General features: G+C 28.3%; 10 protein-coding genes across 10 annotated transcripts; 5 read left to right on the top strand and 5 right to left on the bottom strand.

Moving 5' to 3' along the window:
• Positions 1 to 260: 260 nt before the first annotated feature.
• On the top strand, positions 261 to 2,234 carry TBLA0A05850 (uncharacterized protein; the record flags this gene model as incomplete). The annotated part of the gene is made up of 1 exon (XM_004177849.1): positions 261 to 2,234. One exon carries the CDS (start codon positions 261 to 263, stop codon positions 2,232 to 2,234), a length of 1,974 nt encoding a protein of 657 aa, XP_004177897.1.
• A 443-nt stretch (positions 2,235 to 2,677) lies between these two features.
• On the top strand, positions 2,678 to 8,749 carry LAA1 (AP-1 complex accessory protein LAA1; the record flags this gene model as incomplete). Its single annotated transcript, XM_004177848.1, has 1 exon — positions 2,678 to 8,749. One exon carries the CDS (start codon positions 2,678 to 2,680, stop codon positions 8,747 to 8,749), a length of 6,072 nt encoding a protein of 2,023 aa, XP_004177896.1.
• A 241-nt stretch (positions 8,750 to 8,990) lies between these two features.
• On the top strand, positions 8,991 to 9,980 carry NUC1 (ribonuclease; the record flags this gene model as incomplete). The annotated part of the gene is made up of 1 exon (XM_004177847.1): positions 8,991 to 9,980. The coding sequence occupies one exon, from the start codon at positions 8,991 to 8,993 to the stop codon at positions 9,978 to 9,980; it is 990 nt and encodes a 329-aa protein (XP_004177895.1).
• A 205-nt stretch (positions 9,981 to 10,185) lies between these two features.
• Positions 10,186 to 12,444, bottom strand: CBP1 (Cbp1p; the record flags this gene model as incomplete). The annotated part of the gene is made up of 1 exon (XM_004177846.1): positions 10,186 to 12,444. One exon carries the CDS (start codon positions 12,442 to 12,444, stop codon positions 10,186 to 10,188), a length of 2,259 nt encoding a protein of 752 aa, XP_004177894.1.
• Positions 12,445 to 12,647: 203 nt separating this feature from the next.
• PEX2 (ubiquitin-protein ligase peroxin 2) lies at positions 12,648 to 13,442 on the bottom strand (the record flags this gene model as incomplete). The annotated part of the gene is made up of 1 exon (XM_004177845.1): positions 12,648 to 13,442. One exon carries the CDS (start codon positions 13,440 to 13,442, stop codon positions 12,648 to 12,650), a length of 795 nt encoding a protein of 264 aa, XP_004177893.1.
• A 440-nt stretch (positions 13,443 to 13,882) lies between these two features.
• DIC1 (Dic1p) lies at positions 13,883 to 14,797 on the bottom strand (the record flags this gene model as incomplete). Its single annotated transcript, XM_004177844.1, has 1 exon — positions 13,883 to 14,797. The coding sequence occupies one exon, from the start codon at positions 14,795 to 14,797 to the stop codon at positions 13,883 to 13,885; it is 915 nt and encodes a 304-aa protein (XP_004177892.1).
• A 1,253-nt stretch (positions 14,798 to 16,050) lies between these two features.
• SUI1 (translation initiation factor eIF1) lies at positions 16,051 to 16,377 on the top strand (the record flags this gene model as incomplete). Its single annotated transcript, XM_004177843.1, has 1 exon — positions 16,051 to 16,377. The coding sequence occupies one exon, from the start codon at positions 16,051 to 16,053 to the stop codon at positions 16,375 to 16,377; it is 327 nt and encodes a 108-aa protein (XP_004177891.1).
• A 370-nt stretch (positions 16,378 to 16,747) lies between these two features.
• On the top strand, positions 16,748 to 17,059 carry CWC25 (U2-type spliceosomal complex subunit CWC25; the record flags this gene model as incomplete). Its single annotated transcript, XM_004177842.1, has 1 exon — positions 16,748 to 17,059. One exon carries the CDS (start codon positions 16,748 to 16,750, stop codon positions 17,057 to 17,059), a length of 312 nt encoding a protein of 103 aa, XP_004177890.1.
• Positions 17,060 to 17,272: 213 nt separating this feature from the next.
• Positions 17,273 to 17,989, bottom strand: VPS75 (Vps75p; the record flags this gene model as incomplete). Its single annotated transcript, XM_004177841.1, has 1 exon — positions 17,273 to 17,989. One exon carries the CDS (start codon positions 17,987 to 17,989, stop codon positions 17,273 to 17,275), a length of 717 nt encoding a protein of 238 aa, XP_004177889.1.
• Positions 17,990 to 18,319: 330 nt separating this feature from the next.
• Positions 18,320 to 20,635, bottom strand: CRS1 (cysteine--tRNA ligase; the record flags this gene model as incomplete). Its single annotated transcript, XM_004177840.1, has 1 exon — positions 18,320 to 20,635. The coding sequence occupies one exon, from the start codon at positions 20,633 to 20,635 to the stop codon at positions 18,320 to 18,322; it is 2,316 nt and encodes a 771-aa protein (XP_004177888.1).
• Between the last annotated feature and the right edge of the window lie 197 nt (positions 20,636 to 20,832).

Genomic DNA, 20,832 nt, shown 5'->3' with positions numbered 1-20,832 from the left:
TTTTTTTCCTTAAGGTTTTTTCCGTAAAGAAATGATGTCTTGGCAGTTTTTTTTTTTCTAAACATCTATACATACATACATTTACACATGCATGTATATACATGCGGTTATACATGCGTTTGTACATGCGGTTATACATGCGGTTATACATGGGTTTATACATGCGTATATATATGTATATATATACATATATATATACATAATTGATGATTTATTAGTATAATTTTAAAATAATAACAAACGAAAAAACCCTTTCCAGTATGGATATCCCTATACGGATTTTGACCAACACTCGTCATTCTTTAGTGATTAAGAATAATCTTAAAACGTTTAGAGCTTGTTTGGTTTGTAAGAAGAGAAAGAAAAAATGTAATGGTAAATTACCATGTAATCTATGTTCGAAATTAGACCTTCCATGTGTATATCCACAATCTTCACATAATGCTAGTGGGAAACATTCATCAAATAAACGTTCTTCAAAAAGTAGTTCCACTTTACAATTACCTCCCAAAGAAATCACACTACGACTAATTTCCAAGACTTGGGATACTACATGTTTATTATTTCGATTCTACCATCGTCCCACGGTTCTTTCTATTCTTGATTCTTTATACACTACTCCTTTAGAGCAAAGATCTGAATTACAAACCAAAACCGAAATTTTGATCCATTCAATTATTTCAGTGGGGATTTTATTTATAAATAATACTACTATTCATACTCATGAAGATGATCCATTGATGAAAGAAGTTTGTAAAGATAATGGCCTGAACCATTTCAATTATGCCAAGGAACATTTGGATCTTACAAATACGTGTTCCAGTCTCATTGATATCCAAACGTTATTCATGTTATCGATGTATTATCAATCGATTGCTCACTTGAAAAATTCATATTCATTTATTGGGATAGCCCTACGGTCATCGATTTTGTTACGATTGAATAATGAATCAAATAGAAAGACTGATTTGATCACTTTAGAGACTGAAAAAAGATTATTTTGGACCATTTATAAAGTCGATTTATATTTGAATTGTATTTTGGAATTACCTTTAACCTTATCACTCCGTAATATCAATCAATTATTCCCCATAGATGTGGATGATAATTTAATTCATAAAGATTCCATTGATTTGATTAACCAACCCCCAGATAAGATAAGTAGTATTGGGCTAAACAATTATCATACTAGATTAATTATAATAATGTCACAAATTCATGATTCATTTTATAATACTTCAACTCCCTCCAAAAATGTTTCTCAATTGAAGGAATCTCTTCAAGCATGGAAAACTTCTTTACCCAATTTTTTGCAATTGAAATTCGATGATTATCCATCAGAAGAATCAAGAGCATATTATTTGAAATCAAAATATTTGTTACATTTGGATTTCTTATTAACAAATTTATTGTTGCATAAACCATTTATACATTTTTTAAATTCTTCAAATCTCAATGAAAAATTATTGGCACAAAATTGTATTCAATTTGCTAAACAAATCATTCAATTATCTACAGAAATGTTTTTAAAAGATTTAATCGATTGTAATTATTGGTTCACTATCCATACCATCTATTTCAGTGTGTTGTGTTTGAAAATCCAATCTCGTATAGAATCTGAAACTACCGAAATCAATGCAGAAATTGCCAAAGGTATTGATTTATTAAACTCGTTGAAAAATAGTTCTTCCAATACCAAAAAAATCATTAACGATCTTTTAAAACAATTTGATCTTTTAGTGAAAAAGACTATTCAAAAAAATTCCACCACTGAAACAACCACCACAACAACAACTACAAATGCAGATGCAAGCACAACTACAAATACAAAATTACAAGGTAAACCTCCAATCTTACATTCTACACCAAGTGGGACTGCATTGAATAATGAAATAGAATCTAAATTGCCCTATTTAAATACTGATATTCCCCTGTCCACTTCAAATTCAATTAATATCCCAGATGATAAATTTATAAACGCCTTAGAAGATTTTAATTTGCAATCATTTAATGATAATCAATTTATGAATCTTTTCTTGGAAGAGTTCAATTTCCCTATTGTTACAATGCAAGATTCTACAACAATTACAAATTCTTCTATTGCCACTACTGATGAAATGCTTGATGATAACGATGATGATGAATTGAATGATCATGAAATTGATGAAAATGATAATTTAGATGACCAAACGTTTGATTTACAATGTTTTGAAAATATTCAAAACAAAAACTAAATTGACAAAAGTTTGACAAAAATTTCCACTCTTTTTTTATTACAGTTTAATTTATTTAGCATTGTTCTTTTTACCCCTATCCTGTCGCTTTTGTATATTATTATTATTATTATTATTGTTTCGTACTTAAATTTTCCTTTTTTTTTTTTTAATTTGCCTCGTTTTTTTCCCATTTTTCAATTCCATTTCATTTTTTCCAATTCCATTTCGTTTCACTTTCGTTTCACTTTCAAATCTCATTAAATTAATAAACATAACAACATTGTAAATCCTTAATTATACACAATTTATACATTCATAACATTTATACAAGTAATAAAAATAAAAAACAATATACATACATATACATCTACAATATCATTTTTTTATAATTTTTTTAATTTCCACTTTACTTTTTTTACTTCTATTGATAGATAATTTATAATAACTAAATCATTTTTACCATGGAGTTATTACAATCATTCGATTCTTCACAGAATAAAAGACATGAATTATTAACTTGGATAACAAATAATCACGAATCTATAGTTTCCAAAATAAATGATCCAAAATCTCCATTACCTGAAAATATTTCTGATGATTGCTTAAGTTTATATAATCAATTAAATGATTATTTCAAATTCTTAATTCAATTAGATGATCAAGCTCCATATGAATCTCATTTCATCTCTATTAGATTATCTCAATTATATAACCTCTTATTATTGAATTTAGAAAAAGATTACAATTCCAAGATTTTCGATTCTGCTGAATTATTAACAAATATACTGTTAGAGGAGAACGTTTTAAAAGATAATAAAAACAATTCCACCAATGATCATAGTAGTAATAGTATAACTAACAAATCCAAGAAAAGTTCATCAAATTCTAAGAAAACTTATACTTATTCACCTATAAAGGATATTGCTGCCACTATTTTAATTCAAATGTTTGAAATCTTTGGTAAAAAAATAAAATTATTAACTCCAAATCTTTTAATAGCCATCTTTAAAAATATTAAAAAAATGATGGAAAAAAATAAATATAAACATGCTACTTATATGACAACTTTATTCCAATTATTAAATTCCATGATTAGAAATTGTGGATTAAATATTATGGATTCAAATTTCATTTCGAAATTTAATAAAATTTCTAAATTAACTTTTGAAGATATTTATAATGATAATCAAGATTTCCCAATTTATTTTATTTCTATCATGATAGAATTATGGTCAAATCATTTCAAACAAGATTCTTTTATAAAAGATCATTCTTCCAATTTATTAAATACTTTTTATACAAGATTCATTCAAAGTGATATTGCTGTTTATGGATTTTCTAATGATCAATCAAGGATTTTAACTTCAAAAGTTTTAAGTGAAATTTTATTTTATTATTATTTTAATAAAAAAATAGTTAATTTAAATGATATTTGGAATTTTTATAAAAAATTCTTCATTGAATCCATTTCAAGAGATTTTAAAGCTGGTTGCATGGAATCATTAACACATTTCATCTCCTTATGTTTATCAATTGATAAAACTTTTTTAAGTGGCATTAAATATTTGAATTATTTGAAAATTCTATTATCAGTATTTGATGAAGAACTTGTTAACAAAAATACTACAGATTCAACAACAAGAGATATGAGATTTTTCGAAAATTTCCATAAATTAATTTTACCTTATTTAGGTGATTCATCAAAGACTCAAATTTTATTCAAATTATTAGGAGTTTCTGTAGAACCAGAAAATAATCAATTAATTAAATTAAATAAATCAAATTATTCCATTGACAACAATAGTAACACCCTAACAATTTCAGATAATCCAAAACTGATGTGGTTAACTCTATCCCAATTACATCTTTGTAAAATATTATTAAATGATCTTTCATCTTCATTTGCAACTGATGATTCAATTATTGAACAAATAAAATCAAAATTATTAAATTTAGCAACTTGTGATACTTTTATGTTACGTATTGAATCGATTGTTGTATTTAAAATATTCTTATCACATTTCCCTGAATATTTATCTGATATTTTAGAAAAATCTCTAAAAAATTTAACTGCAGATTTCCAATTAAAAGATGATTTCCCATTTGCTAAAAATCATGGTAATACTTTATTAATTGCCAATTTAATTTCTTTAGCTGATAAAGAGTATGTGGCTTATGAATTAATTATGAGAATTACGATTTTTGCCACATCATTTATAAAACAGCATACTACTTCTACTCAATCATCGATGTATCATAAAGGTATTATATGTTGGATTCTTTTAATGGGGTTAATGAATTATCAAGATGAACAACATCTAGAAATGCAATCTGCACAATTATTTATTTTTTGGAAAGTTTTATTAACTCATACTTTTACTTATAGAAATGAAGATGAATTGTATAAAAATTTGGAAATTCGAAATCATGCATTAACTTGTTTATTAACATATTTGAATAGAGCAAAATTAAACTCAGATACTGCAAGACAGATATCTTATCTTTTAACAAAATGCTCCAATTTCAACCATTCAGTGACTTTAAAATCAACTAATATTGATAGTGTGTTATTAGTAAATGAAAGTAAAATATTACAAGTTTATTTAAAGATTCATGAGTATGTCAAAGGTGATTTTAATAGTTCTTTATTAATCTTAATTATCAAGAATTTTTCAAATCCATACTTATTTCAAGAAACAAATAATTCATACTTCTCAAAGAGTTCAGGAAAGCAAAATGCATTAAAGGAAGAAGAAAAAGATACTTCATTCTTAGGAACATCAGTTAATACATTATTACATACTAATGATAAATCTGCTCTTGGATTATCAAGTAAAATCAATTACAATGGTATTGCTGAATTAAGTATTAAATCTCCAAAAAATTCTTTACTAGAAATTAGTGGTAGTTGGCCATCAAATGATTATAATTGGTATAATGGATTTGAAAATGAAGTAATGAAACCAATTTCTCCAATTTTCTCTATGGATTATTTAATTATATTATATGGTAAGGGAACATATTCAGGTAATGACATTTTCTCTCCAAGATTAACTACATCTGTCATTGATGCTTCTATGGAACTTTTCTCTATGGTTTATCCCCATTTGAATAGTAAGATTCAATATTCAGTTATGGAAAATCTAAACTTATCTATGTTTTCAAAAATGACTACACCTTTAAGAAGTATAGCTATTGCTGCTAATATTTGTGTAGTTATTTATAATGCATTAAGAATTATCCAGGAGAAAGAATTAATTTTAGATGAGCCCGTTGGTAAATTAATGTTAAATTCAATCAGTAAGATTGAGTTCTATAATGATTCTTATATTACAAGATTAAAATCTGCTTGTACAGGGCTAATTATTGCTGCTGTTGCTAGAGGTATGGACAACCAAACAAGACAAGCTTATATTACTGAGCATGGTAATATCATTATTAAGAGGATATCCGATATGAACGAACCTTATTTCCGTGTATATTATGCTATGTCACTTGCCTCTATTTTTAAATATAATCCTCAAAATGCATCATTTTCTTCCTTCTTTGATATTATAATTGCATTAGTTAATGATCCACATCCAGTGGTTCATTCATGGTCTTTGAAGGCTATGCATGTTCTATTAGAAAAATATTTGGCAATCACTCCACCAGTTACATCAAGACTTTTAAATACTTTAGAAGACGTTTTAACCAATCCCAATTTTGGTCAATTTGGTTCATCTACTCTTCGTTATAATTATAATATCGAGTACAATTCTTACACGGTCATCAGCCAAATTGTTTGCACTTTATCTGAAAATTTAGGACCTAATTTGAAAGATTTAAATCCAATAGATATTTATCGTTATAGAAATATAGTTAATAGTGGATTACTATCAGAAGATGTTTCGACTCAATTATTAAGTTTTTCAGCTTATCATAATATCGCAACTTTTAAATTAACTGATATATTAAATGATACTATGTTTATCACTGCAGGCCAAAAGACATTAATATCGTCAATTCTTCCAGGTTTTGGAAGCAATTATTTTAATTCTAAATTTACTAGAAATAATGAATTAATACCTGAGACGTCAACTTTAAAAGGTGCTTCAGAAGTTTTCAAATTATTTGCTCAATTAATTAAATTACAAAAGAAAGAATTATTTATTAAACAAATGGATAGTACGGCATGGCTATTCTTGGCTTTATATCCATCGTCCGATTCTGTTATTGAGTATTTTACAGAATGGCTATTAAACAGTATTGAAGAAGATCATCATTGGTTTGATAAATTATATGCAATGTTCAATATGCCAAGGGGTAGATTATTTAATGGATTTTATAAAAATGTTGATAAATTGCTGGATAGAATGGGGCTACAAACTGAAAAAGAAGTTGAATTAAAAAGAGATGAAGAAAAATCTATTAATCCAGAAGAAGTAGTAGGTAAACCGGAACTCACTGATGATTTAGCTGACACAATCCAATGGAGAAGTAAACAAGCCATTTTGAAACTATTAACTATAATATTACAAAATTCAAAAGATAACAAGAAATTATTTTTACTTTTAAGTTCTAAGCTACCAGAATTAATTAGAATGTCATTCCAAGCATCTACAATGAGAATTATTCCGATTAAAAAGACTGGTCTTGAAGTTTTAGACTTTATTTTAACCCAATATTCGAGTATGAGAGATCCAGAAAACCCTTCAAATTACGATTTAGAACAGCAAGAAGCACAAATTACAAGTGCATTAATGCCAGCATTCGGTAAAGGAAGTTCCCCAGATATTATTTCTTCTGCAATTATTGTTAGCGCTCAGTTCTTATCTTCTAGTGTTGCTCCTTTAAACAGATTGGGCAGAATATCACATTTATTAATTGATTTACTAGGTGATTTCGAAAACAAGAATGCCACTATTAAAGTTGGAGAAGCATCTATCCTAACTCAAAAGGCCAGAAGGAAAATCGAACTTTCATCATTAAATGCCTGGGCACAAATAGTGGAAAAAGCATTGCTCACTAAAAACGATGAACTCATTACCTTTACGAAAGGCTATTGGAACACATTGATATATTTATGGATAATTTCTCTGCGTGAATATGTGATGGTCAAATATGAAAGTATTCAAGAAATAAGTTCCAATACATCTCAATCTAAAAATGTATTAACAGAGATTAAAAATTCGAAATTGGAATTATATAAGCCAGTATGGCTAAATTTCGTTGAGACCTTGGGATGCTTATTAGAAGAAAATAAAGATATGATATTAGAATGTTTAAACGAAGATGAAATTGAAAGTTTTATGTTCATTTTGCTAACTCAATGCTTAGAAGCAATTATTAAGAATATTGACAATCATTCAGTTAAGAAACGTGTCTTACCAGCTCTACACAATATTTTAAAATGTGGTGTTTCATTAGAATCTTTATTTGAAGATAATATTCATTTGGAAGTTTCAGGTACCTTGGAACGTTTAATCATTATTGGTGATGAAGATGAGAAATTGGTTATCGTTAACATTATTGATGACTTATTAAAGGGATATCTATCTCAAAACAGCACTACTGAAGCATTCTTGTCAGGTGTGGACAAGTTATATGAATATTTAAGATTACTATTAATTATCGTTTCATCGAAACTACCATTTATTAAATTTAACTCGTTTGAAGAACATGAAGTTCCTATCGAGAAATTAACTTCTAGTGATTTAGAATTGATAAAATATGCATTTACTGTATTCCAGCAAAATGTGAGTAAGTTTGATAGTGTTTTCAAATTCGACCTAGATGCTTGCTTATTGTATATTATTGGTAAAATACTTGAAAGTGACACAAGAAATAATATGATTTCAATAATTCTTCCGTTATTAAGAGATATGATGAAAGATTTTTCAATTGATAAAAATAATGACACTCTAATAACAATCTTTTTTTCTTCTACTAAAGAGATTATCTTCCATAAACTTACTGATGAAAATAAAATAGCCACCCTTTTGGTATTTGCTACAAATGGTTATTCTAGCTTCACTGACGAAGAGATTGATAATATTTGTAAAGCATTGGTAGAAGGTTTAGGTAATACTGATCTTCAAGCAATTAGTATTCAGTCTTTGAAAGCCATTATTAATAAGTTGGATACACATATTGCCTGTAAACGAATTATGAAGAATATTTTACAAAAATTTTCTCAAATTTACATATCAATTGAAGCTGAAAAACAGGCTAGAATTATTTTGGAAATTGTCACTTTATTTACAAAAAAGACTATCGAATCAGATTCTTCAAAAATATTGCAATCGTTCGCATTATGCATAACTTTTATCATATGGTTCTACGACAAGACTGCAAACAACTTACTAATTGCAGGTGATAAATTAATGGAACTTGCTGCAGCAGATTCTGAAAACTTTAAAGCCACTCTGAATACTGTATTAACAATTGATCAAAAGGCAAAGATTGAAAGGCTCTTATCCGATTATGACACTGAATCTAAAAGTAAACTTTCGAATAAAGATGGACTACTAAAATTGAAAAGCTTTTCCTAAGATATATTAGTAGGTAAATTTTCTGTAGTAGATTTTTAATAGCGATGAGGTCCGAGATCTTAAATTAGAAAAAGAAAAATGCATCAAAGTTTTGCACCTAATACGAATTTCTTAATACATGCATTATTAGCATGTAAAAAATATATATATTTTATATAGACGTTACTGTTATTGAATAAATTTATTCATTTATTTATAAGATTAGAATAGAACTTATTTACACTCGATCTATTACTCTATTATGTCAATCAAAACTGCAGTAATTGGGTTAACTGGTATTGGTTTAGGTGTAGGTTTAGCTACCTATAGACACAAATCTAACGCGTTATTATACAAAGATGCCTCATTACCAGACACTGTCCAGAGTAATAACGATGTTTGGCAAAGAGCTTCTAAAGGCATTGTAAATCCTTCTAGTTTCTTTAAATTTGGCTTTCCAGGTCCTATACATGACTTAGAGACACGGGAAGAATTTATTTCATGTTACAATAGACAAACGAGAAATCCTTATTGGGTCTTAGAACATCTAACCCCCAAATCACTAGGGGAAGGGAAAGCTGATAGAAAGAATTCTAAGTTTATGGAAGACGAAAATATTCCAGAATCATTTCGTGCTAGATTGAAAGATTATTTTAGATCCGGTTATGATCGTGGTCATCAGGCTGCTGCTGCCAATGCTAAATTTTCTCAAAGTGCAATGGATGATACTTTTTATTTAACCAACATGAGTCCACAAGTTGGGGCTGGTTTTAATCGTGACTATTGGGCACATTTTGAATATTTCTGTAGAGGTTTGACGAAGAAATATAATGACGTATTTATTGTCACTGGTCCATTATATTTACCCAAGAAAGACCCAAAAGATGGAAAATTTAGAGTAACCTATGAAGTTATTGGTAACCCACCAAATATCGCAGTTCCTACTCACTTTTTCAAATTGATTGTTGCAGGGAAAGATATAAAAAGTGTTGGAAGTAGTGAAGATGTTGTCGTAGGAGCATTTGTTTTACCAAACGAACCAATTTCTAACGAAACTAAGCTAACAGATTTCCAAGTTCCTGTTAATGCGTTAGAAAGAGCTTCTGGCTTAGAATTTTTGAAAAACTTCCCGATGAATAAAAGGAAAATGTTATGTCAAGAGGTTAATTGCCAAATCGTTGTAAGAGATTTCTCAAATAAAGCCTTACCTCCAAATAAATCATTACCTTTACTTCCACCAGGTAAAAATTAAAACTCTTGGAGAAAGAAAATAAAACGCATTTCTAACTCTTCTTGTTAATAACTACAATGTGAAAAAAATGCCATTGATATGGAAGTATAATATATACTATCCATACCATTTTATTATTATATGGATTATGTATATCTATTTAGACTGTATTAATAGTACAGATATATCTCTACATGCATTAGTATATTATGTTATTTGGATTGTCTCATTTAAGCTTCTTGTTTATATGCTTAACAGAATGAGAAGTTAATGCGGAATCTACGCTATTCTTATCTTGATATGTTGATCTTCTTAATTGATGTTTTAAATGCATTGACCAAGTGAGCTGTAAATCTTTGACACTGAACCCTAGCCTATATAATTCTGCGCAACACCACTGAAATATATCATTATTGTAATACTTTAGAGCACCTCCAGCAATTGTTCGTAGTATTACCACTGAATTACTTTTTGATATTTTAAGCCTTATATTTTGTGGTTCTGGAGCTAAAAATGGATTCCGCTCGAGAGAATTAATTGATGACCAAGGTATCTTATTATTAACCGAGTTTATATAAATCGTTTTAGCTAATTCTAGATTCACTGAATTACGCGAACCTGAACGTGACATATAGATAGGCTTATCGAAAACAACCAATTTCTTAATGTATAAAGCTGCTATTATATTCCAAATGGAAGAAAAATATTTTGGATCATAAGAATGTGCCTTGTGTAACATATTATCGATAATTTCAAGTACATCATCATGTAGATATTCTACTTTTTTCATCTTAAAGTTATAATCTAATAATTGAGATATTATGATTGGGAAGGAATTAATGGCAAAATCTACGGGTATGGAGAGGGATAAATCTATTGCCTTTTTAAATTCTACTTCCGAGTTTGATTTCATCATATATTGAATAATTGCACGATAAGACTCTTTAGTATATCCACCATATAGTTCCTTAGTTTTCCGTAATATAGAATCCACACCACTTGAATCCTTAAAATGTAATCTCATCTTCAACATTGCATCTAACCCAGTTTTTGAATAGACAACATGATTAATATTTTCTGGTAAAATATAATGATTCACATCATGCATTAAGATTTCTACTTCTTTAATATTATTTTTCTGTGTATAAAAATTTATAATTGCTGGCAATAATAGTGCATTATTACAATACATTTTTGGTGATAATTCTTTTATTATTTCAGTCACAAAATCATGGTAATGTCTATAATGAGTGAAAATTCGTATTACTTTATATAATATTCTTGGGTCATGGTTAGACAAATAATTATAATACTCTTTACATCTTGTCCAATTATAAAACACACCTGCAACATTACCAGTAGTATAATCCTTTTGAATTGCATTATATGCAAGTACAATTTCCTTAGATCTAATTAATGAATTAACTGAGGTTTGTTTATAAGTAAAAGTGTCCATTAAATCATTTAGCACAGCTTTCATCAGTGGCTTTGAAGGTAAATGATTATTTTTGTGAAGTTGAGTATATTGTCTAATTGTCATATTATCTAATGATAATGCCTTTGTACACAATTGAGAAACCTGTTTGTTTGAGAGATATAAGGGTAATTTTTCAATTGGATTATTTTGTTCATCTTTAGGGTTATTGTCATAATATGTTTCAAAGAATTTTTTCAAAGCTCTAAATTTGATTAATTCATGGAAATCAGAGTCGGGATTAAGAACTGATAAACAGGTTAGAATTTTGGAAGAATATTCTGTATCTAATTGTTGATTAGGATACAAGGTATAATAAAGAATATAAAGATCAACCGTCATGAACGTATCCAATGTTTTAATTGCATCGTTGATACATAAATGCAATACATCCAATTGTGTTTGAGGCAATTGAACTCCATTTAATTGCTTAAAATTTGAAATAAAATTATTTACAAGTGTCAAATTTTTAGAATTTATAATAAGTTCACGTCTATAAGTAGCTCTAATCGTCCTTGAATGCTTGTAGTTATTTTCTGTAAAATGAGTGAATTTATCCAACGGGACAATTTCTAATAATGATTTATTATTAGTTGTAGAAGAATTTGATATATTTGGAGAAGATCGAGATTTATCGAAATTATTCCAATAATCTCTAAATTGGAATTTTTCCAATTTTGATAATTTTTGTTTTGTAGAATTTGAATTTGAACATGAACTTGAATTTGAAAAATTAGTTGTAATAGTGTTTATTAAATTTTCAATGCATTTCTCATTATTTTTAGATTGAGGTGATTTAGATGTAGTTGATTTGTTTGTAGAGATATCACTTAATGAACCTGTGTTTGTGCTTTTAAGCAAATCCTTAGAATAGTATGATTTCGCTATTACCAATGACAATCTATTAATAACAGGTTTATGATTATAGACTGTTCGTGATGAGAATTGAATATTATTACACGATAGAAATCGAAGTTTCCTATAATAATATCTAATGATATTAGACGGCATAGAATTTTATCAAAAGAAAAAGTAGACAAAAGAAAATTACTTTGTCAATGCCAATTTAAAGTTGGAATGTGTCTTATGATAAAGGTAAAGTTATTATCATTATTATTCTTTTTTTTTTTTTTTTTTTTTTTTCAATTGAAAGCTTGTCGCGATTTTAATTCAATTGAAAAATAATGCCCGTACACCAACAACCCTTGAAAAGATTAATAATAAGGTTTAATATTATGAATTCTTGAATTACAACTTCTACAATTAGTTAGACGTGAAGTATGTATACATACGAAACAATATTTAATGGTACAACAGTCTACTTCATATGGGTTGATTGGAAACGCATGACAAATGGGACAACTTGGTACTAAAGAAGACGAATCTCCACCAATCTTGGAATTATCTTGAACAGTGGATGTATAATTTGCCAGCCAAGGTATTATAAAAGAATTATCATTCAACAATAATGTATTGAGCAATTCTAAAATAGCAGACCATAATAATTGTTTATTGTTGAATTGTTGAGTGGCATATCTTGAATTTGTTATAAAACTTGAAGAATCAGAATAATTTGATAAAGTCGAATGTACTTTTAATAATCTATGCTTTAAAGTGGGTAAATTTGAATTCGACTCTGTGCTGTGTCGTATTGGTGATAAGAATAATAAGAAATTTATTAAATCTAGAATGGAATAGAATTTGATTGTGATATTGGGTAATTTCAATTTTTTAATGATATAATTTGATAAGACATTAATTAGGAAAAGGTATCTCTTAGAACATGAATATGATATTCCAGCCAATGAAGAATTATAAGTAGCTGTAGAATTAATATTTGAATTAATTTTAGTGGAAAAATGGTAAATCAAGGTATTTAAAAGTAAATCACATTCATTGGGGAAAGAAGATGATATAAATTGTGGTAAGATTGAATTGAATTTTTTCTCAAAAATTGAATACAATTGACCATCTAAAAATTCTGTATCTAATTGAGCCACTCTTGACATTCTTGGAGTATAATAAGTTTGCTTGTTTAACTATACTAAATAATACTTTTTTTTTTTCTTTTTTTTTGCTTTTTATAGTTTAAATAAAATAATACATTCTTTTCTAGCGAGCTAAAGAATCGAAATAAGGCTTACCTAAAGGGGTATAAATGACGATACATCAGGGTAAAATATATATTTTAATTTGTTTCACAAATACCAATATATAAAATAATCGTTTTAGCTCTATATATTTGTATATAATTTATTTTGATATATGTTATATTTGGAATGACATGAGAAAAATGAATGAGTAAAATTAAATGGAAGAGAATAAATAATAAATTAGATGTGATTTCCTATCACTATTCTATAGGGATTGTGTATATGTGATTGTGCTTTGCATTTGCATTTGCACTTGTAATTTTGTGTTTTATAATTGTTCATTAAAATATGTTAAATTAAACTTTATCAGACATGCCTACACGGTATTTCTTCAATTGTTCCACAGTCAAGAAAATGATAATTGTGAAAGGACCTAATCTAACAAAGCTTGGTAACCAACCTCTAAACATGAAAGTTGGACCTTCCTTCTTTATAGCATCCAACAAAATTCTTGTAGCACTCTTTTCAGCACCTTCTGATTTATGAGCATTCATAATTCTTGTTTTCATAACATCAGCTGGAGAACATATTGTGGTAGCGACTAGACCTGCTAGTAAAGATGCTGTGAAATGAGTGGTTTTCTTTTTAGGATTCAATTTTGCTGGACCACTGACTAAATAGTTCTTAAATACATCATAAGTAACCACTTGTGAAGATGTCATCAAGACACCTCTAATCAAATTTGGTTTCCAACCAATAAATAATGCTTTCATGCCTTCATCACGAACAATTCTAAATAACCCTTCAAAACAATTCTTATACCCACGTCTTAATTCCTGAGGTAAGGTTCTATCATTTTGCATTCTAATATTAACAATATCTGAAGGATTCCCCACAAGACCACCAATGGCCCCAGAAACCATAGAAGCAGGCAATAGATAAGATGTATTTGTTTGATGTTTTGAAGGAATTAAATTTTCTTTAATAATAGCATAACAACCAAACCTGGACGTTGTATAGGTACATTGTCTAAGCATAGCAGCACTTAGACCATTATACAGGGTGAGAAATCCATCATGAGCCACAATTTTACCAATCATCGAGATCAAGTTTGGTCTTGGATGAATATGTGACGTCTGTAGACGCACTTTTGCCAAATCCAAGGGATGCGTCGTCACACAAGCCACCATCCCACCAACACCACCGTACCACCAAGGATATTTGATGGCTTGTTGTGGAGCATGTTGTTGTTGTTGAGCCTTGCTATCCATGGAAACCTTGGAAGCAATTGAATTATCAGCTATCAGAGTATCTGCCTTCGTACTCATCTTGATATAAAAGTTGAATAAGAATTAAATTTGCGGTGAGTATATTTTTTTTTATCTTTGTTAAAGCTTTTAGATTACAAAAAAAAAAATGAAAAAAAAGAAGAATGTATAGGATTGTTTACCAAATCGTGTCTGTATATATATATATGAATATGCTTGCCGTATAGGGGAATGCTTTGAGAATGTGGTGGAAAAGCAAGAACCTATAAGTGACCGCTGATGTTTTTTACAAAACAAGAAATAATAATGAGATACATATAGGGCAAATGGCTTAGTTAAAGATAAACAGGTATCTTTATATATGTATTTATATTGATATACACATATATGTAACAAAGTGTTGAATTGTTTTATTATATTATATTAGATTATTATCGTGTCTCTCTTTACTAACTAGTCATTATTTTTCAATAACGCATGACAGTTTGATAAGGTCCAATTATATTATACACCGGAATCCTTAATTTCTTTTATTATTTGAATTATTTTTGGTATTTACCGTAAAGGGTTATTCCGCCAATAATATAAATGAGCAATTTTGATAACAACGCGTGACATAGGTCATGAACTTCCGTACATCTTGAACCCAGGGTTAATGAGGGGTAACCCAGGGTTCGGAGATTCAGGTCTGCGATATTCTAACCCTTGGGGTTGTATAGTAACCCTAAAACATACACGTGATACTTTCTCAAACCACGTGATCTGGATTATCACGTGATTGTATTAGGGCTTTGGGGTTATGCTGTCGTAGCCCTAGGTCAGGTTTTTTTTCTTTTTTCGATCGCGACACAAAATTGAAAGAAAAAAGAATTTAAATTTATTTCTTTTTCCTTTTTTCTTTTTGTGATTTATCCGAAGAAAAGTTACCCTCCCTTCTTGTTTTTTTTTTTTTCGTTAGTTGCTGACAAGCGAGGGAAAAAAAAAAATATCTAGCCTGCCTAATAATATACAGAGAGAGATTACAATCTCAAACTAACTAAATACAAACTTTTAGCAAGAAGAGGAATCTGGATGTTGGTGTCATGTTTGCTATTGAGACATCTCTATCCATACTTGCAGTATAATAGTGGTAACAATGTATAATTTATAAATCTTGTTGTATTCCCAAACAACCAATCAATCTAATTAGTAGACTAACTTGGTTTAGATATATATTGTTTTATTAATCTCACCTCACTGTTAGTTCACAGCTTCACATGTCTATTGAAAACTTAAAATCTTTTGATCCGTTTGCCGACACTGGTGAAGACGAAACTTCCACTACTAATTATATTCATATTAGAATCCAACAAAGAAATGGTAGAAAAACTCTAACCACTGTCCAAGGTGTTCCAGAAGAATATGACTTGAAGAGAATTTTAAAAGTGTTGAAAAAAGATTTCGCATGTAATGGTAACATTGTCAAGGACAAAGAAATGGGGCAAATTATCCAATTGCAAGGTGATCAAAGAGCCAAGGTTTGTGAGTTTATGATTACTCAATTAGGTCTACAGAAGAAAAACATCAAAATCCACGGGTTTTGATTCTCGTGTGTGTTTGTTTGTACTGTTATTATTGTCACATATACATCTATATAAATCTGCCGTTTACTTCTTTTATAATCACTTTTTCTTTTTATAATAATACTTCTTTATAATCTCTAATGACACTATAAAGAATTGAAAATTAAAAATAAAAAAAAATATTAAAAGTATTAAAAGTATTAAAAATATTAAAAGTTTTTCAACTTTATTTTAAATTCCTTTTTTCTATTGCATATATATTCTTTTCCGATTACTATTAATTCCGCGGATTTTAAAAATCTGCATAGTTTAACTATTTAATTATCAATATTTATATATATATATATATATTATTATAACAAAACATCACGTAACAGAAATCCAATAGAAAATGGGTAACGGCGATTTAAATCTATTAAAGTCATGGAACCCCAAGCTTGTTAAGAACAGAGCCAAAGTTTGGCAAAAGGAACAAGAGAAATTAAATGAAGAAGCGTTGATTAAGAAGAAATTGGCAGAGATTAATAAAGAAAAGGAGCTGGCATCATTAGTAGGCGAAACTAAAAAAGATAATCGTATGGATTGGATGTATAAATCTGATGCTAATATAGCCAGTGAGTTAAAGAAGGATTATCTTTTAGGTAAGAAAAAACTGGATAAAAATGTAATCAAGACTCAAAAAAACCCATCGAGGAAAAAATGATGGGATTAAAAAAATTATTTAGACAAGAATGATCCAATGGCAAAATTTTCTAAACTATCCTCTTCGAAATCGAAAAAACCAACACAGAAACTAAATAAGATTTCTAAACCATCTCCAATTTATAAAAAAAAATCAAACTCAAATTCAAATGAGATGGATTATTAATACGCATAGACATGCAGATACAAATCTCTATAAAAATATACATCTGCATCACTCTTGCAAGTCTAATGGTTCGTCCTCACTAGATCCACTATCACTAGCTTCATCAGCTAGATCTCTTTGAGCTTCTGTATAATAACGTACACAGTATGGATATAAATCATCAACAATTAATTGTATTAATCCATCACCATGTGGAAATTCTTTCCCAGGTTTTAAACCAGTCCATTTAAACCAACCGAAAAAACTTTTCATCCCCATTCGATAATTTTTTTTGCCCTCTTTAGTGGTTTTATCTTCAATTAATTCTGGGTTGATATGATTATAACTTTTGGGCCAAACAATTTCACTTTTTTCACTAATGATTTGTTCTTCGATATCTTCATCAAGATCGTCACTTTCCTCTTTAATGATTCTTTGACATTTCTTTGCAATAGTTTGTTCAGGGAAATCATCACGAATACCTTGGAATTTAATTATAATATGGAAATTGTTAGAATTGATCCAATCGATCTTAATAGATTCAATATTATCAATATATTTAAAATCACTAGCTCTAATATAATTGGCAAAATCATTATGTTGAGAAAGTACAATTTTCCAAAACCCTGGGATATTAGATATTATTTCATCACGTTTTGTATAAATAGGTTTTAATTGTGTAAGTCTATATTCTTCAATTTTTTTTTCCACTTTATTGGTTTCAATTTCACATTCTGCTAAACCTAGAAAGGCCTTGGAGATTGGATCTTCCTCATTGGAACTCATTTTTTAATGTAGATGGTCTATTTAACGCTTCTACCTATGGTATCTATCTAGCTATCTAGCTATCTATATATATTTATAATTTTTTCTTTTTTTCAATTTCCAAGTTTTTAATCAATGATCATGATGTTACGTAAAATTTATATTCGGACTAAAGAGGGAAAAATTATACAAGATTTCATGATTTTGAATTTTAAATAGATTAATACATTATTTAATAATTATTTTAATTTTTTCTTTATAAAAAATATAAAAATATACATTCATTATTTATAATTATTATTTATAATTATTATTTATAATTATTATTTATTATTTATTATTTATTATTTATTATTTATTATATTCTTCATACAACTTCCTTTGAGCTTCCCATTGTTTTTTCAATTTTTTCAACATTGATTTAGTTACATCATTCCCATCTTTATCCTTTGTTGGTAATCCATCTTCATCCCATGCACTGAAATTTTCATTAGTTTTAAACATATCCTTTGGTGAGATCTTGGCCTTTTCAGCTCTTAATCTTTCCTTTTCTTCATTTAATTTTTGTTGTTGTAATTTTTTTTCCATTTTCAATTTTTCTTTTATTTCCTTTTCTTCATTAAATTTTATTAATTTTAACTTTTCTTCATCTGTTAAAAATTTAACTAATGAAGATTGATTATTTCTATCATCAATAGCAATATTTAAATTTAATAAGTCAACATCTCTTAATACATCTGTTAATTTTAAAAATTCTTGATATGGGGTTTTATTAATTGACATGGAACGAACATCATCTCTAAATTTAGACAAGACTTTAACGTAAGGCATTATAATTTCTTCAGTAGAGGAGTTAGAAGTAGCAGTGGAAGAGGATGAAGTGGAAGCCCAACCTAAACCATCAGAACGAATTTCAAACCCAATAATTCCTAGAATCTTGGTAATATATTTAATAATAGCCATTAAAGGTTCAATTTTCCAATCTTTACCAATTTTAGTAATATAATTATTTGTTACAGTGACTAAATCTAATAGGTGTTTCATCACTTGTGGAGTAGATAAATTATCACAGAATGCAGTATGAACATTTTTTTCAGTTTCAAATAAATATGACATTAAATCCTTTTCCATAGTAGATAATTTTTTAGATATATTACCACCTTCTAAAGAAGTTTCCATCATATGTTTATAATCGTTATTAAAGGCTCTAATATTCATAAAGAAATTGTTAAAAGTGGTTTCAGTAGATTTAATTTCGTTAATCAAACTTTCTTTAAAATCTAATTGATTATTCCATTGAACTGAGGCAAAACATAATCTTAATTGTCTTGGAGAGTAAGTTTTCAAAGCTTCTTCTATAGTAATAAAATTTTTCAAGGATTTAGACATCTTTTGACCTTCAATATGTAAATGACCAGTATGTAAAAAATAATTGACCCATTGATGATAATCGAAATGAGCTTCACTTTGAGCCAATTCATTATCATGATGAGGGAATGCTAAATCGATACCACCTGAATGAATATCAAAGGATTCACCATGAATATCACTAGCCATGACAGAACATTCAATATGCCAACCAGGTCTACCTTTACCCCAAGGAGAAACCCATTCAGGTTCACCTGGCTTAGAATTTTTCCAAAGAGCAAAATCATTTGGAGATTTTTTACTACCAGTAGCAAAATTAGTTAAAGACCCTTCTGCATCGTTAATCAAATCTAATTGACCTTTATTCCAAGGTTGACATTTAGCATAATCATGATTTTGAGAAGCATCGAATTTAACAGTATCGAAATAAACAGAACCATCATCACTTGGATAAGCATACCCATTGGCAATGATTTTTTCCACAAAGGTAATAATTTCAGGAACATATTCGGAAACTCTTGTAGTTAAAGTAGGTGGTAATACATTTAATCTGGACATATCTCTATCAAATTGTCTTTCCCAATAAGCAGGTAATTTTTTAAATACTTCTGGATCATTAATAGTGGAACCAAATTCTGAATCTAATAATGGGACAGTAACATCTTTAACCAACTTAAAGAATTCTTCAATTGGAATAGACTCCCTTGATAAAGCTATGATAGCATTTTCAGAAGCGGTCAAATGCATGGGGAATTTGGGATTTTTCATTTTTTCTTCTTCTTTATTTAAATTTGAAACCCAAGTTTGGAAATCTGGAATTGTCTTGATAGAATCGTTTAAGTTAGAATTAATATAATTGAATAATGCAGAATTGATATAATCCAATAATTTTTGTGAAATTGAAGAGTGTTGTTCCATGAAATTTTCAAATAAATAATTTTGTCTTGCTCTAATGATAATTTTATCATCAATATCTGTAACGTTTTGCACAAAATTGATATTATACCCAAAATAATCTTGTAAGATTCTTCTATTGATATCTATGGAAACATAATTTCTTGCATGGCCCATATGAGAAGAATCATATACGGTTGGACCACAAGAATACCAAGTGACATTTTTATTTTTCGATATTGGAATGAATTCTTCTTTGGAACGAGTTAATGTGTTGTACAATTTCAAAACCACAGTTTCCTCTGGAGTTGGACTAGAAGGTTTGTACCATTTTGGTTGATTAACTTTGGAACTAGTGGAAGACATTCTAATGATTGGTAATAATAGTCTTTGTCTTAATGACATAGATGAAAGGGAAATAAAAATAAAAAAAAANAANAANAANAANAATAANAATAATAAATAATAATAATAATAATAATAATAATAATAATAATAATAATAATAATAATAATAATAATATATATATATATATATTATTTATTTATTATTATTATTATTATATATATATATATATATATATATATATATATATATATATA

The sequence above is a fragment of the Henningerozyma blattae genome, chromosome 1, assembly GCF_000315915.1.
Source record: "Henningerozyma blattae CBS 6284 chromosome 1, complete genome".
NCBI classification, from domain to species: Eukaryota; Fungi; Ascomycota; class Saccharomycetes; order Saccharomycetales; family Saccharomycetaceae; genus Henningerozyma; species Henningerozyma blattae.
The sequence above is the reverse complement of the archived record's forward strand: the minus strand, read 5'-3'. Positions and strand labels throughout refer to the sequence as shown.